At 41.3% G+C, this 16665-nt stretch overlaps 1 protein-coding gene across 5 annotated transcripts in view; it reads left to right on the top strand.

The window, feature by feature from the left end:
- Positions 1-16665, top strand: part of ATP13A4 (ATPase 13A4) — a 134365-nt gene that overhangs the window by 21678 nt on the left and 96022 nt on the right. For all 5 annotated transcript variants that reach the window (XM_044252013.1, XM_044252012.1, XM_044252015.1 and 2 more), the window contains exon 2: positions 9998-10171. In XM_044252013.1, the coding sequence (XP_044107948.1) occupies positions 9998-10171 (174 nt within the window). The remainder of the gene's footprint in view (positions 1-9997; positions 10172-16665) is intronic.

The following is a 16665-nucleotide window of genomic DNA, read 5'->3' as shown; positions in this document are numbered from 1 at the left end:
TGAGAGTTCTCTTAAGATCTCAGCTTTCGGAGAGCTTGGTGGCTCAGCTGGTGAAGCATCCGACTCTTGGTTTCTATTTAGGTCATGATCTCATGGGTCATGAGATTGAGCCCTGTGTTGAGCTCTGTGCTCAGCAGGGAGTCTGCTTGAAGATTCTTTCCCTTCGCCCCTCTTCCCACTCTCACTATCTCTCTTTCTCAAATAAATAAATAAATAAATAAATCTTTAAAAAGTCTCAGCTTTCTTCTCTGAAGAATGATGTTTGGCGGAATGTTTGCTATGATTCACCAGGTGCTAATAGTCAATGATTACCATTTTTGTCCTCTCTGTTTACCAGTATTATAATATCCCAATATAAGGAATTACCATATAATTGGAGCCATTGGTGCACTCAAACAGTATCTGTGGGCCTGTTGTGTGCTGGGAACTGTTCTACTCTGTGCCAGGATCCAGCAATGAGCAAGAAAAACCAAAGCTCTGCTCTTGTGGAACTTACATGCTAGGAACAGATCACAAAATAAAAATATCAGAAGGAGATAAAGGCCTGTAGAGGTTTAAAATAGGATGATGTGCTAAAAAGTCCTTGGGTGGCTTCTTGAGACCCTGTGGTCAAGGAAGCTGAGATCTCAATGATAAGGAGGGACCAGACTTGTCAGGGCATCCCTCAGGGTTTAATAACTAACCTTAGGTCTAATTGCCCTCATAATAACAGCAGCCTATATTTGAATAATGCTTCTACCACTGTTATTCATTTCATTGTCATAACAGTTTTGTGAACAATAGTGTTCTTAACTTTTAGATGGGGTACTGACTTCCGGATGATACAGTTAGTAAGTGGCAAAACAAAAACAGTCTTGAACCCAAGTGTTTGGTCTTTAAATGTGGCCTTTTCCCCTCCCTGCCCAGTCTTGGGTCTTTATCCTGTTCAGTGAGTAGGCTGCCCAGACAAGCCAGTAGTCCCGCATACTGACCTGTCTCTGCTTTGTTTTACATCACTCAGACATCATTAGAAGAGAAGTATTAATTTTAGCACTAAACAAGAGCCTAGAAAATGCCTCTTGCCCAAGATTGCCAGACCAGAAGATTAGGATGTTGCTGGCAGAAACCACCATCTGCTTGCTGGGTGGAGTCCCTCTTGCCTATTTCTTCTCCCTTCGCAGTTTGAGCTTGTGAAAACCTGTTTAAGGGAAACCTAAGAACTTGTCTGGGCAGCACCTACACTAGCTCAGATGTGAGCAATTAATAAGAGTTCAAGCCGTGTCCCCCATGACACCTGTCAGACAAGGATGTCAGAGAGCTGAGGACAGAATGTCATCAGGAGAGGCAGGCTGGGATGGGGAAGGAAACAGTTTTAAGTAAGAAGGACCTGTTTCTGTTATCTAGCAGCAGGGTGAGTAAGGGTATATTCTTGAACTTCTTTGAACCCTACCTTCTTTATTTCTTGCCCATGGCTGATATTAATGTCCTCATAGAGTTGTGAGGGTTAAATCAGAATGTGGGAAAAAAATAAATATTTAGGGTGACAAGGACATACTAGAATTTTTTTTTTTTTACATGAACTGATTTTTCATGAGCTTCAGCCAAGCTAGATGGACAATTATTCACGGGGCAGGATATTACCACCCTGTCTGCCACTGACGGGTGGGACAGTTTGTTTTTCAGCCTTCTAACTGGTGTGACAAGGAGGAGTTTCCATAGCCCAGGCTGGCAGCATCCTGAGCAAAGAAGAAACCGTGTTTAGTCAAAGGACACTGAAGTCCCACACATACGTCTTCTTCCTGTTCCCATAGTCGGACTTCTGCCCAGCTAGGAAGACCACAGGCAGTGGCCTCTTCCCTCTGACTTCACCCGAGGACACCAAGTTTTAGGGAAGCCACGAGAGGTCCACTTGCTGGGTGTGGAGGGAGAAAGATGGAAGTGTAAATTTTAAGGATTCAGCAACTTTTGGCCACTGGCTACCTGCAGTAGAATACACATCCTTGAAACCCAAAGTCCCTCCCCAAAGTGCAGTAATTGGCCTGACACGACTGGGTTAATTATAACACCACAGTACGCTGACCTTCTACCTTAAAATGATATTTTGTCCTGAAATACACTTCGATGTTTTCAGACTCCACACCTTTGCTGCGGGCTAGTTCCTCCTGATTGGAGTGACTTTTCTTCTACCTTCCTTTCCTCACTGTTGAAATTGCAAACTTCTCCAAGTCCACCTCCATGAACAATGCTCCTGGAAAGCGCTTTCTAATTATCATCTCAGTTGGACATCCTCATCTCTTTGAACCTAATAGCATTTTTCTCCTAATGTTTTTCAGATAACACTCAATATTTTCTGCCCAGAATAATATTTTAATTAATTAATTACTAATTTACTTAATTCATTATCTCCCTTGTCAGCTCTTGAAGGATGGGAAACTTATCTCTAGCAGACCTACTTTATCTGTGGCCTCAGACACAGTGGGCAATTTGAGTCGAACTTCAGGAAAGGCACCTGAAGACTTGATGTTGGGAGGTAGCACATAAACATTTTTATGATGAGTTCCTCAATTCTGGGGACTGACACCTGACACAGGTGTCATTCCATTGTTTCCCATAGTTATTGTGTGATATAAGGCTATAGCAAGAGAACCAGGAGTCAATGGCCAGACAGAGGACATTCCAAGTTAGGAGTGAGAAAGACGTGAGAATTCCGAGCTGGAAATGAAATTAACTGACATTCCAACTATTTGTCATGGGATAGTGAATGGTGGCCAGGTCACCAGACTCCTTAGGATCCCCTTAAGGCACAAGCTTGCCATGAGTTAATGGATGTCAACATTGTTAATGGAAAATGGTACTCAGCTGTTAAGTAGTGATATAGTTCTTTATTTCTAAGGTCATTTTTTAGTTGGAGTAGTGATATTCTTGATCCATTTCTAAAATAATTTTGGTTTTTTTGTAGATATTAGTATAATTAGTATACTATACTGGGAAATTATTATAGTTCACTCACAGGCATTGTGAACACACCTTTTGGTCCAGAGCAGAAGCTTGGGCAGCAGATGTCCAAATCAGTTTGTTCTTTGCAGTCCAGGCTCTTGTTTTGCCTCTGTTGACGGTAAGGAGTTTGTGAGACTCAGTCTTACCTTTAGCATCTTTTCAGCTCCTAGAGACAGACAATAAGGAGGAAGAAAAAGAAAAATGAAAGTGCTCATCTAAGAAACCTAGCCTTAAAGAGTAACTTGGGTGTAATGCAAATACATTTCCTAATGACCAAAGTAGAGCAGTATCTCAAAGTTGTTTGTGTTTCCTTTTCCCCGTACCTTGGAATGACTTAATTTTTAGAGAATCCAAGAAACAGATAAGTTAAACTAGGCCTAGGAACAAGAAGAATAATGGTTCATTACCTTACCTTCCTCCTTTCCTTCCATCCTTCCTTCCTTCTCTCCTTCCTTTCTTCCTCCCTTCCCTCTTTCCTTTAGTACAGTCACTTACTGATCTATTCGTCCATTCAGCACATATCTGCTGAATACCTACTACATGCAGATAATGTGCCAGGTGCTAGTTAAACATATTGGAGGAAACAAACTTGAAAGGATTCTGAACTGATAGAATTTAAAGTCTTGGGGGTAGAAAGGAAGGAGTTAGAGCAGCAAGCAAAAAATACTAAGTAGGAATTGTGGAAATGCTAAAAAGATATAAAAGGTGGGTGAGGTCAGGGGCTTATCCTTGTGTAGGAGACTGGCTAAGATGACTCTGAGAAGAACATACTTGAAGGAAGCTTCCGCTAACAAGAGAGAGCCAGCCATGGGAAGACCCCGAGGCAGGAGAGGGTTCCGGGACTGTGTTTGGCATGGCCAGGGCCAAACGAGGTGGTACGAGAGTGGCTTAGTTTGGGGTGGGAGGCTGGTGCAGACCACAAGGGCAATTTTCGTTCTTTCTTAACACTTTAGTTTTCCTCATCTGTTAAATGAGGGGCTGCACCCACTACTGACCTTAGTGGGCACTTGTGAAGTGTGAATTCTTTTCTACCATAGATTTCAGTATCAAAATTCTCTGGGTCTCCTCTGAGTATTGAGGAGGACATCCTGGCACTTAGACTAGGGACTTGCTTAGGTTAGGTGGGGGAAACTCAATACCTACTCAGGTTTCTCAACCTTAGCATTGTTTGGGGTGAGAGAACTTTTTGTTGTGGATGTTGACGGACAGCTGTCCTCTGCACTGTAAGATGTTTACCTGCACTGGGGGATATTTACTAGCATTCCTAGCCTCTACCTAGAAGCTGTGTCAGTATCACCTCTCACCTAGTTGACAATGACCCAGAATGTCTCCAGCTATTGCCAAATGTCCCCTGGAGGCAGGATCACTCCTGGTTGAGAACCACTGGCCTTCAGAAGGAGCCTGTAACTCTGATGAGCAGCCCAGTGTGAGATGAGAAATGAATCTGACATATGGCCTCAGGGTGGAGGAAAAGAGAAAGCATGGCAGGGACCATGAGAAACAGGGAAGCACCTGCTCATTTAAAGGAGAGGCATCTCTTACTCCGATCAATTCTTTCTTCCTTTTTTTTCCTTTAGGTGCTCACAATTAGATTGTCTATATAAGCCTTGGTTCATGACACTCTTCTTACTTGGCAATGCTGAGTTGCATTAGTTCAGTTATCTCTTTAATGGGTTCTTTATAATAACATGATGACTCTACCACCTCCAGCAAAATCTAGGACCTGGATAATAGTCTACATTTGACAATGTGGTCCTGCCTTGTCTCAGTGGGGGTACCCATTGTCCTATAGCGTGTCTTCATCAATTCCTGGCCTTCAGCAATTGATGTTTTCCTTTTGATGTAGCTTTCTTTTACTTAAGTCTATCCCAAAAATACACTTTAAATTGTTGTTGTTTTTAACCTTGTAAAAATGTTTTCATGCTTATGTAATTGTCCGCACCGACTTTTATCACTTACTAGTATGTTACTGAGAGTCATCCACGTTGTGGAGTGTTGCTGTAGAGTTTGTCTGAAGTGCTGTGTAAGATCCCAGTGTATAAATGTACTGCAGGGCCTCATTCTCTCTCTTGTCGGATGGTTTTGGGATAGTTCCTGGGTTATTTGGTGTTCTCTAGCCAAATCTTCCAGTACAAGAATATGGGTACTGTGCTATCACAATTTCTGATTTATCTTATTTTATTATTATTATTTTATTTTATTTTTTATTTTAAGGTTTTATTTATTTATTTGACAGACAGAGATCACAAGTAGGCAGAGAGGCAGGCAGAGATAGGGGAGGGGGAAGCAGGCTCCCCACTGAGCAGAGAGCCTGGGCCTCCATCCAGGACCCTGAGATCATGACCTGAGCTGAAGGCAGAGGCTTAACCCACTGAGCCACCCAGATGCCCATTTCTGATTTATTTTAAAGAAAAGCTAGAAATCACAATGTCTATGTGAAAGCAACTGGGGGACCAATATAAAGTTCTAAGAAATGCTTACCAGGCCAAGAAGAAACCTATCTGCAGGTCATTCTTCTTGAGCCTCCAGTTTCAGATTTCTAGATTCAGTCATTCTGGTTGAGAATATCTCACGTTGATCTAGAAGTCAAATGAACTTAGGAGACCCTTGGGAAATCATCCTTCAGCATTGAAGTGTTGAGCAAGAAGCTGCTGAGGTAGAAATTGGAGTAAGGTGTGTGGTCAGGATAAAGAGTGATGTAAATTGCATTCATTTAGTACAATTGAGTACAGTGAAACATTCTCTTCACACCCAAAATTTGGAAATAAGGGAAAAAAGAATATCTTAAGGAAGAGAAAGTTAAAAAAAAAATCACTTAAACTTTCAAATACTTAGTGGAGCCAGTAAAGAAATGCAAAATTGTCTTAAAGAGAATAAATGGCTTCCAGGCTAAAGGGATTTTACCATAGTTTGATTGAATTAATTACAATGATTAAAGAAGGCATGTCAGTCAGGGTGGGAGATGGTCATAGAAGAGTCCAGAGCCCATTTTAAGCACCATGCTTGCATCCGGCTCCACTGGTGGGACAATCAGGCTTGGAGACAGCGCTGCTGGGAAAAGAAAAACTCTTAATACCTACCCATGTATTCATCCGGTCTTGTGACTGTTGCATACATCTCACTCTCTCATTCCAACTAGTCTCTTGGACCTGGTGACCTTGGATCTTCTCTGTGAGAGGAATTCTGTTGGTTAGCTCTGGGACTAGCATGCTGAGAGCCACTCTCAGGACTTGGTGAGCCCCCAGATGATGACATTACCCTAGAAGCTTCCTGGAGTCAGCCAAGGCCCTGCTCTCATCACCCTCTCCTGTGCCTTTCCAGAAGCATTGTCTTCATTTCCAGAAGCAGTGTCAGGCCCTAAGTTCAAGTACAGAATGTAAACTCTAGAAAGATCAGCCTTGATTCAGCCTCAAGAACCTTCTAAGAAAGGGTTTTACCTCGACTGTGGGAGCTCTCTGAATCTCTACACAGAAGTCTATTTGTATGCATCTGTGTGTATTTTTTTCTGGCGATAGGGTCTATAGACTTAAGGGACTCTGTTGGCTGAGGTAATTGACACCACTGCTTTGGAGAGCACAAGTCTGACTTCTTGAATATTGGGGCTCTGCAGAAAAGAAGACCTGGACTCCTGGCAGCCAAAGATTAAGCCCTTAGGAATGCAAAAGACCTAGATCTCCAGGGACAGAGGGAACAGAAGAATTTGTGGGCAGCAGGGGAGAGAAAGAAAGGGACGGTGTGCTATTTCATAATGCATGTAGACTGCCATGAGTGTGATATTCTTTTGACATTTTCTCAATATTCTCTCTCTCTCTATTTTTTTGGCTGATTTATTTCTTTTTGTGGGAGGTAAGTGTAGGTGGAGTGCAGAGTAGCAAGAAGGTTCCCTCAAGAATTTTCAGGGATGTGGGAGGCACTCCATAATGTAGGAAGTAAATTGCTACAGGGTCATAACAAACAGCACCATGCTAATTTTTGCAATTTTAAATCCAATACCTATTAATAGTCCCTGCAATGCAATTTACTTCCAGTCAGTATATAATTCAACTTACGTCAATAAGCAATATTTGAACACTTCTTGTCCACATTATTCCAGCCTTTCTACTAAAAGTTTGACAATGGATTACTGGTCATGAGATATTAACTGAGGTAGTGTCCACAGAACCGAAGGCAGACAAGCTTTGAAAGCAACACTCTGATGTAACCTGGGGATATTTACCTGGCCTGGCTGTGACACTTTTGGTCTACTGCTGTACCAGTGTTTTTATTAGTAGCCCCAATTCAGATGACGATTTATATAGTCATTTTTCTATATAACCCTTATATTGCTCTAACCTTGTTTGTTCTTATCTGTTTATGTATCTCTTTTTCCATTAAACTGAACTCCTTGAGGCTAACGACATCATCTCATTCATCTCTGTGTGTGGCACATGTCTGTTCTTTTGTTGGACACTTAAAAATTATTTGTTACATTGAACTGAAATCTAAGGCAGAATGAAGAAGAACCTTAGAGTGGAAATGGCCAGCTCACATTATCTGCCCTGTGCTGCAGAGGTCTAGACCAGAGGTCTAACTTTGAGTTATTTGTGAGCTTTATGCTTTGAGAAACTTATTTAATCTCTTTCAGCTAAATGGAAGAGTAGATGCAAAGTGCTTGGTGAAGGGCTTCGAAGTGCTCAATAAATCTTAGCTACTATTATTGTTATGAATAATAGTTGTTAATCACATCTATTATATATAATAACTTTAAACTTCAGTTTTCTTAGCTGAAAATTGAAGGTAATAATTCCTGTTTACATTATTTCGATAATGAACATGAAGACAATTTAGAAACTATAGAGGGCTCTCATTGCATAGCCTATAAAAGAATACATGGTCAGAGATATCTGTGCTTCTAGAATTGGTGTAACTCGGACATATTACATGAGGGGTTCAATTCATGGGCAATATAAAGAAACTTTAAAATATAACACTAAAAAAAAAAATATGATACCATGTCTGGGTTGTTAGGTAGAAGTTGACCTGTTCCAAACTGTAGAAAGGTTAAAAAGCACATGGGAAAAGATAATGGGATAGACTCAGAACAGGTATGGGATTTAGGATTGGGATCCTTGTCAATATGGGGTCAACAAAGCATTGCTTCAAGAATGATGAGGGGGCAAGATCATTCCAGACCTGGCAGCTGGAGAGCAAGAGCTTGAGTTCGGGACAAGAGAGGATTCATGTCAAGAGAGACGTTCTAGTTTTCAAAATTGGCCAAGAGCTTGTTTCTGAGTTAATGTGAATACTTTATCCAAGTCATGCCAAATGTGGACAATGCTAAAGGCAGATAGTCAGTACCCAGAGGCACTGCTAATATGAGGAAGGCCCCCGAAATTACACATGTAAGCGCCTTTAGCCAAGGATCACAGAAACCCTTCTGATAATGTAATCTTTATCAAGTGAGACAAGGAAGGTGGCTGATTTAGAGTTGTGTGTTCCAGCTCCCTTGTTATCCTAACAGGCAGTCCTAGTGGGAGCAGAATGATTGACATGAGGAATTCTTAGATCTAAATGCCAGTAACTGAGGGGGTAGAATTTCAGGTCTGCTTCAGGGGAAATGGTTAGATGGTAGTAGAAGCAGCAGTAACTAGCAGCATAAGCAACAGCAGCAATAAACGCATGTGTAGCCCTTATGCATACTAACTTATTTAATCTTTACCATAACCCTGTGAAGTGGGTTCTATCACCATGCCCATCTTATGGATGAGAAACCAAAGAATAAAGAGGCTAAATAATGTGCTCAGGGTCATACCCCCTAAGTGGTAGAGTAAGGCTTTGAATCCAACATGTCTTGGTCCAGAGAATATGCTTTTTTTAAAAAAAAATTATTTTTTAATTTCTTTTCAGTGTACCAGAATTCATTGTTTATGCACCACACCCAGTGCTCCATACAATACGTGCCCTCCATAATACCCACCACCAGGCTCACCCAACTTCTCAACTCCGCCCCTTCAAAACCCTCAATTGTTTTTCAGAGTCCATAGTCTCTCATGGTTCATCTCCCCCTCCAATTTCTCTCAACTCCCTTCTCCTCTCCATCTCCCCATATCCTTCGGGTTATTTCTTATGCTTTTAATGAAGATACTTGATTTCTCAGTTTTGGCTACGAGGATCAGTGTAATGGATACCTTTGACTTTGTGTGATAGAACTGAGGAACTGAGGCCTTAAACTTTAGGGCTGGTTGTCCAGTCTGTCTCAGGCTGTACTTGGAAGGAAGAAGGTTGTCCAGATTGCAAATGTATTAGACGACTCTTCTCTTGCCATATTTGTATCATTCAGGGTCTCCAATCCCCTCCCAGATCATAGCAAGGGCTCAATAACCCAAATAGTTTCTATGAATTTTCCCCCATGCTGTGAAATTCTTTGTGCAACTGAACAAGGGTGGAGGGTGGGAATATACAGCCCCACCCTAACCCCCTGACGGCAGGTTGGTAGTTAGTTACTCACCCTCTTGTGGGTCAAACACTTTCATCACATCCAGACTACACCCTCAAAGCCTGGTTCTCTCCTGCCCATGTGACTGGTCATCTGGTCCTCCCATCACATAGCTCATAGTCATGTCTGTGAAGGCTCTGGATCAAACGTGGGTTTGACTCTTGGAAGCAGAATTCTTAGCTTGGGGCCCTTGGCCAGGTCTTTCCATTCAAGCTTTCTGAGCTCAACCTTATCATTTATGAACGAGGGTAATATCATTCTATTCAAGGAATGTTCAAGAGACTTAAGATAACATATCTCTTAACATAGTGTTTGGCACAGAGTAACCAGGTGCTCGAATTATAGAAACTGAGTTTCCCAGTTTGATTGCGACTTCCTGGGGGCCTGGGAACACGTGGTATTTTGTTAAGGATTCTTCTCCAGTTTCTCAGTCTCTCCTTGACTTCTTCATTCTCTGCCCCCAGTTTTATCACCAAAATCCCAATTGGTTGATTTGCTGTTTACTGTACTTAACCAATATTTGGGGTTATTTTGATTCTTCCCCAGGAGATATTTGGCTACCGGACTCAAGGCTGCCGGAAAACCCTCTGTCTTGCTGGATCCATCTTCTCATTTGGGATCCTCCCCTTGGTGTTTTACTGGAGACCTGCTTGGCATGTGTGGGCAAATTGTGTCCCGTGTTCCTTACAAGAGGCAGATGTCGTGTTGCTGAGGACAACGGTAAGTGTGCATCTGGCTTTGTACCTGGCGGCCCTTTCTCTTGGACAGCTCATTGCACAATGGCTGTGGGAGACATGCACAGCCTTGCATTTATTTTCCAAGAACTCAATAATTTGTGTATGACAGGATTTCATTAAGACCTGCTTCACAGGATATTCCTTCTAAACTTGTGAGTCTTGTGAATATCGGAGCCTGTATAACCCTCTGAACAGCTGAAAGTAATGGGTAATGTGAAGTACTAAGGCAGGCAGCAAGATACAAAGTTCACATGGATGTTTCTCCCATGTCCTGATGTATCTACTATCCTAGTCCCCCTTGAGCAACTCTGCAGGAAGGGATGGGAAGAGGTGGGGAGGAGACGGGGAGCACCCCTCTGGGGAGGATACAGTCTTCTGTTGATTTGAGAGAGCCACAATCTTTGAGGGAGAGTGTTGCGTCCTGCAGATAAGCTAGGGTTTAAAAAAAAAAAAAAAAAAAGCCATCTTGTTCTGAGCTCATTGTCGCTCGCTCTCTCTAATACAAAGTGCTGGTGTTAGGTGAGTTTCCCTGAATTTGCTCAGCGAATACTTCCTCCTAGCATTCATTCCACTTAGGCAATGTGTGTCCTTCCTGTTCCTGCGGCCATGTCAGCTCCACAAGGGAAGGGATTATTTCTAATTAGCTAATTGATGTATTAGTTCCTGCATGTGGTGGGGATTCCATAAACACACAGTGGCCAATAGGCTGAAGTGGCTCTTCCCATTGATAGGAGTCAAGATACAGTCTCACGGAATGATCCATCTCTGACTGACTTTTAGTGAGCGTTTCTCACAACACATCAGCCCAAATGGCCCAAATTGACAACCAAACTCTGCTGGGCTGTTAGCACCTCTTTATATATAACAATCTCTCTAGGTAAACACACTATTTAATGCGGGGAGGGGGGAGGATAGCAACAATCATAAGCGTGAAATTAGAGGCACCTCCTTCCAAGCTCTACGATAGTTCTCAGGGGCCAAAGCTCTTCCTGCTGCAGAAACAACCTTAGGAACAGAAAAGCTTCCTGCTTTTCAGAGTGTACCACCAGACTCTCTGGATCTGAGAGAATCACTGGCTGGCCTAGCTGTACTGTCTGAGACTGCAGGCAGAGCCAAGGCACAGACAGGAATAGGAGGAAACGAGCAAGAAAATGGCAATGGAAGGGAGGAAAATGAAAGAACTTGAGGGGAAGTGTGTAAAGGGAAAATGAAGAGGGAGAAAGGAGAAAAAAACATCCAGTAAGAGAAACAAGCAAATTGTCAACCAATAGGGAACGAGTGTACAGTTTGGGATTCGGAGTCAAGAGGTCCTAGCACTCCAGATAATGTGACCCCTCGGGAGTGTTACCTAACCTTTCAGGACTTCAATTCCCCCACTTGGGAAATAAGCCAAGGAAGAGTACTTGTTCTTGCTTGCGTTGGTGTGAGGATGAAATGAGGTTGTGGATTGAAAAGCCCGTTGCAAACTATAAAATACGTGATCGGAGATCATTTTAATTGTGAGTGAGTGTGTGTGTGTGTGTGTGTGTGTGTATTATTGCTGAGGCAGCTCTGACAGCTTGCTTTACAGAAGAGTCTGCTCTGGGCTAGGTGCCCCACATATAACAGGCTGCTTTCTGGAAGCTGTGCCCTCCCTTTTGAGCCAGGAGCATTCCCTTCCAGGATGGGGAACATGGGAAAGAGGTCTAGGGCCTTCAAATCCCCGGAATTCACCCATGCTCCATGAGGTCACCTCTCCCGGTGGCATGTGGTCAACTTTGCACCTGGCTACATACTGGAAAAAATTTAAAAACACTGGTGCCTTAGGGTGCTGTGTTCCATTCTCTTCCTCTTTGTTTCTTTCAAAGTGTTTTAAGCCCCTCTCCCATCTCACTGCTCTCCATAACTAATCAGAGCCATCTAAACCAGCTTCAATCTTGCCTTTTTCATCTTGATTTCAACTTTAATTTTTAATTACCTCCTCTTATGTGTCATTTTAAATGGATTTGCTTTGCCAGAAACTCTCCAAATAAATGAGGTTCTAAATTAGTCTTTATGTAATTAGACAAGAACTCAATTTACCAAACATTCTTACAATCTGAGCTTTAGATGAAAAGAAGCTTTGGCCACAAATAGTTTAAAAGTCTGTGGCTAGGTTATTTGCATGAAATGACTCCTTAAAATTTTTTTATTTGAATTATTTTGTGATAGTTGGACTATAAAGACCTCCCATTAAGGAGGACTAAGAAAACTACTACCTGAAAATGTGTTGTATGTCTGTTTTTCATGTTATTAAAAAATCAGTACTTGGTATTTATCATCAATCTCACACTGGTAAGATTACAGATCATTAACACAGACACTGATGAGGTAGTCATTTTTTAACATTTAAAAAAGTGTGGGGGGGCGCTGATGTACTGACTAAAAAGTCTTTAGTGCTCGTTTCCCATCTCTTATGAAACCTCTCTAAGGGTGAGATTTTTCCAAAATACAAGAGTAATTACACTTTTATTTTGTAATTTTAAAAGTGGCATTTTATTCATTATTCATCTACTTCTGAATTTTAACTGATATCTGTAGGGTTGCCACATTTCTATGCAAATACCATGATTTACATTCATTGGTGTTTTGAATTCAGATGCTCCTGATAATTTCCATAGTTTTCATCTTTATTATAATTACAGATGCATTTTTTTTTTCCTTTCCTGTCATATGTGACATGTTGTCAAAGACTCATGATGTGCAGAGGAGAATGTGATGATTGGTTACTAGGCTGAGTCAGGTTGTTTTATTTCAGTGTTTTAATGGGGAACATTTTTCTTCAGTTTCACCTAAAGATGTCAGTGCTGGGGGTCTTAGAAAACTCAGAAATTCTGCAACTCAGCCATGCAAATGGCATCCGAAGACCACCAGCCCCGGGATCCTCTTAGCCACCAATATTTGTATTCACGTATTCTGGATCCCAGACTCATCTTTCCCTCATTCTCTGTAGTCTGGTCTCTCCAAGCCCAGGTGCCTCCCATCAACGCTGTTTCCCAAGGGAGCCAGGCACTTTTTGTCTTTGCTTTTACTCATAACATTTCTTCTGCTATTTTCTAACCTGTTCATTCATTCAGTTATTTATTCATTCGTTAAATACTTCCTGAGCGCCAATCATGTACCAGACATTGTTATAGGTACCGGGAATACAGCTATGACCCAAACAGATGGAAATCCCTGTCCAGTAGAGTGACATTCTGGTGAGGAGTCAACTGGTACATGCACACACTCACACGCACGAGTATAGAAAGTAGGTGTTCTACTGCTATTTGTGAAAACCTAGTCATCCCTCAGCCGTCTACCTCCTTTTCCATTGCTGATCCATTCTCTGCCTCAATTCTGGGGGGAATTAATTACCTTTCCTTCATTCTCTTTTATTTATGTATTTTCACCTCTGACTGCTATAATGCTTTCTGCAATCTGCCCTGTATTAAAATGCTATTCATTTCACATTTTATAAAACAGAATTTCATTGACTATTTCATATAACTTCCATAACAACCCTGGGAAATGGACACTATCCTCTGTCTCTGTTTTACAGATGAGGATACAGATAACAGCTTTGCAGTCTAGAAAGCCTAGTAAATGTCACCCAGGATTTCCCTCCCTCCCTCCTCTCTCCCTCTTTCCCTCCTTCCCTCCTTCATAAATTTGATGAACACAGGTTGTGTGCCAGCCACAGGGCTAACTCTGGACAGGGAGTGGGGTATAACAGTTAGTCAAATCAAAGTTCTTGACCTCATGAAGTTTACTAGATCACTAAACAAATAAATATAAATATCTCATTGTTATAAGTGCTGCTCAGGAAAGATTCATAGTTATGGTAAGATTGTAAGACAGGACAGGGCTTTGACCAAGTCAAGGAGGCTTTCCAATCTCCGAAGGATAATGAGTCAAAAGGTGATGGTGGCTGTTGGGGAGGGGCACATGGGAAATGGCCCAGGAAAAGGTAATAGTGTGGACAAAGAACTTGCACACGTCTTCTGACCCTCTAAAACCAGAGTTTTTCCTCACTGTCCTATCTTCCTTTATTCATAGTTTTTATTTTATTAGATTATAGGCTTTTTGAAGACAGTAACTGTGACTTACTTTTCACTCTCCACATCATCTAGTACGTGGCCACAGCAGGTGCTCAATATTTATTTAATACAATTAAATAAATTGAATTTAATCTGTAATAAATGGTCTCATGGTTTTTACCAGCACTTTCCTTACAAAGATGCTAAAGTGAAGAGTCAAGGCTGAGAAAGTAAGAGAAGACAGTATTATATTTCTTTTAGGTACACATTCCCTCTTCTGAATCACATTTCCCCACCCCTTATTTCAACATGGTTTTTCCTTAGACATCCAACCAGAGAGCCCCGAGATTCTGTGGGCTCTCCTATCAGAAATGATTCTATGTTAAGAAAAATAGTTTGTCCTTCATAACACAGGGCTATTTATTTATTGACCTATTCTTTTTAGTGTACACTTTAATCCTAATCATCTATTATACCCATCTGCTTCCCACCTCCCTTCCAGTAACCATCAGTTTTTTGTAGTAAAAGTCTGCTTCTTGATTTGTCTCTCTTTGTTTCTCTCTTTTGTCTTCTTCTGCTTGTTTGTTTTGTTCTTTAAATTCCACATGTGAGTGCAATCAGGTGGTATTTGTCTTTCTTCGACTGACTTATTTCACTAAGCATTATACTCTCTAGCTCCATCCATGGCTTGCAAACAGCAAGATTTCATTCTTTTTTGGCTGAAAAATATTCGTGTGTGTGTGTATGTGTGTGTGTGTGTGTGTGGGCGCGCGCACAGCTTCTTTACCCATTCATCTATTGATGGACACTTGAGCTGCTTCTATAATTTGGCTATTGTAAACAATGCTGCAATAAATGTAAGGGTGCATATATCTTTTCAAATTAGTGTTTTTGTGTTTTTTTGTGTCAATATCCAGTACTGCAATTACTGGATCATACAGTAGTTTTATTTTTATTTTTTGAAGAACAGCCATACTGTTTTCCACAGTGGCTGCATCAGTTTGCATTCCCACCAACGTATATGAGGACTCCTTTTCCTCCACATCCTCACCAACACTTGTTTCTTGTGTCTTTTAGCCATTCTGACAGGTATGAGGTGATATCTCATTGTAGTTTTGACTTACATTTTCCGGATGATGAATGATGTGAACATATTTTCATTTGTCTTTTGGCCATCTGTATGTCCTCTTTGGAAAAGTGTCTGTTCATGTCTTCTGTCTATTTTTTAATTGGATTATTTGTGTTTTGGGTGTTGAGTTGTATCAGTTCTTTATATATTTTGGATATTAACCCTTTATCAGATGTGTCATTTGCAAATATCTTTTCCCACCCACTAGGTTGCCTTTCAGTTTTGTTGATTGTTTCCTTCACTGCGCATAAGTTTTTATTTTGATGTAGTCTTAATAGTTTTTTTTTTTCTTTTATTGCCTCAGAAGAGGTAATTTTATTACCTCTTGCCTCAGAAGACCTATCTAGTAAAAATGTTGCTATGGCTGATGTAGGAGAAATTTCCACCTGTGCTCTTTTCTAGGATTTAAAAAAAAAAAAAGATTTTATTTGTTTATTTGTCAGAGAGAGAGAGAGAGAGAGCAGGGAGAGTGGCAAACAGAGGGAGAAGCAGGCTTCCACTGAGTGAGGAGCCTGATGTGGGACTCAATCTCAGAACCCTGGGATTATGACCTGAGTTGAAGGCAGATGCTTAACCGACTGAGCCATCCAGGTTTCCCTGTTCTAGGGTTTTTATGGTTTTAGGTCCTACATTTAGGCCATTGATCCATTTTGAATTTATTTTTATGTACGGTGTGAGAAATTGGTACAGTTTCATTCTTTTGCACGTAGCTGTCCATTTTCTTAACACCATTTGTTGAAGAAACTGTGTTTTTGTCATTGCATATTCTTTCCTACTTTGTCAAAGATTAACCAACCATATAACTGTGGGTTTGGTTCTGGGTTTTCTATTCTATTCCACTGATCTATGTGTTTATTTTTATTTTTTATTTTTATTTTTTTTTAAAGATTTTATTTATTTATTTGACAGAGACCCCAAGTAGGCAGAGAGGCAGGCAGAGAGAGAGAGAGAGAGGAGGAAGCAGGCTTCCCTGCAGACCAGAGAGCCCGATGCAGGGCTCTATCCCAGGACTCTGGGATCATGACCTGAGCCAAAGTCAGAGGCTTTAACCCACTGAGCCACCCAGGCGGCCCTATGTGTTTATTTTTGTGCCAGTACCATACCATTGTGATTACTAACAGAGGGCAGTTTGTATTGTGATTTACAGTTTGCAAGATATTTGCAAATATGTTGCCTCACATGGTCTTTTCTGGTAGAGATTATTTCCCTCCCTCCCCTGCCATTTTACAGATGGAAGCATAGAGAACTTTTAAGAAAAGTTCAGGGTCCCAAAGCTGTAAGCAGTGAAAGAAAAACTTCTGTGCAGAGCTG

The sequence above is a fragment of the Neovison vison genome, chromosome 6 (genome assembly GCF_020171115.1).
Source record: "Neovison vison isolate M4711 chromosome 6, ASM_NN_V1, whole genome shotgun sequence".
Taxonomy (NCBI): domain Eukaryota; kingdom Metazoa; phylum Chordata; class Mammalia; order Carnivora; family Mustelidae; genus Neogale; species Neogale vison.
The sequence above is the reverse complement of the archived record's forward strand: the minus strand, read 5'-3'. Positions and strand labels throughout refer to the sequence as shown.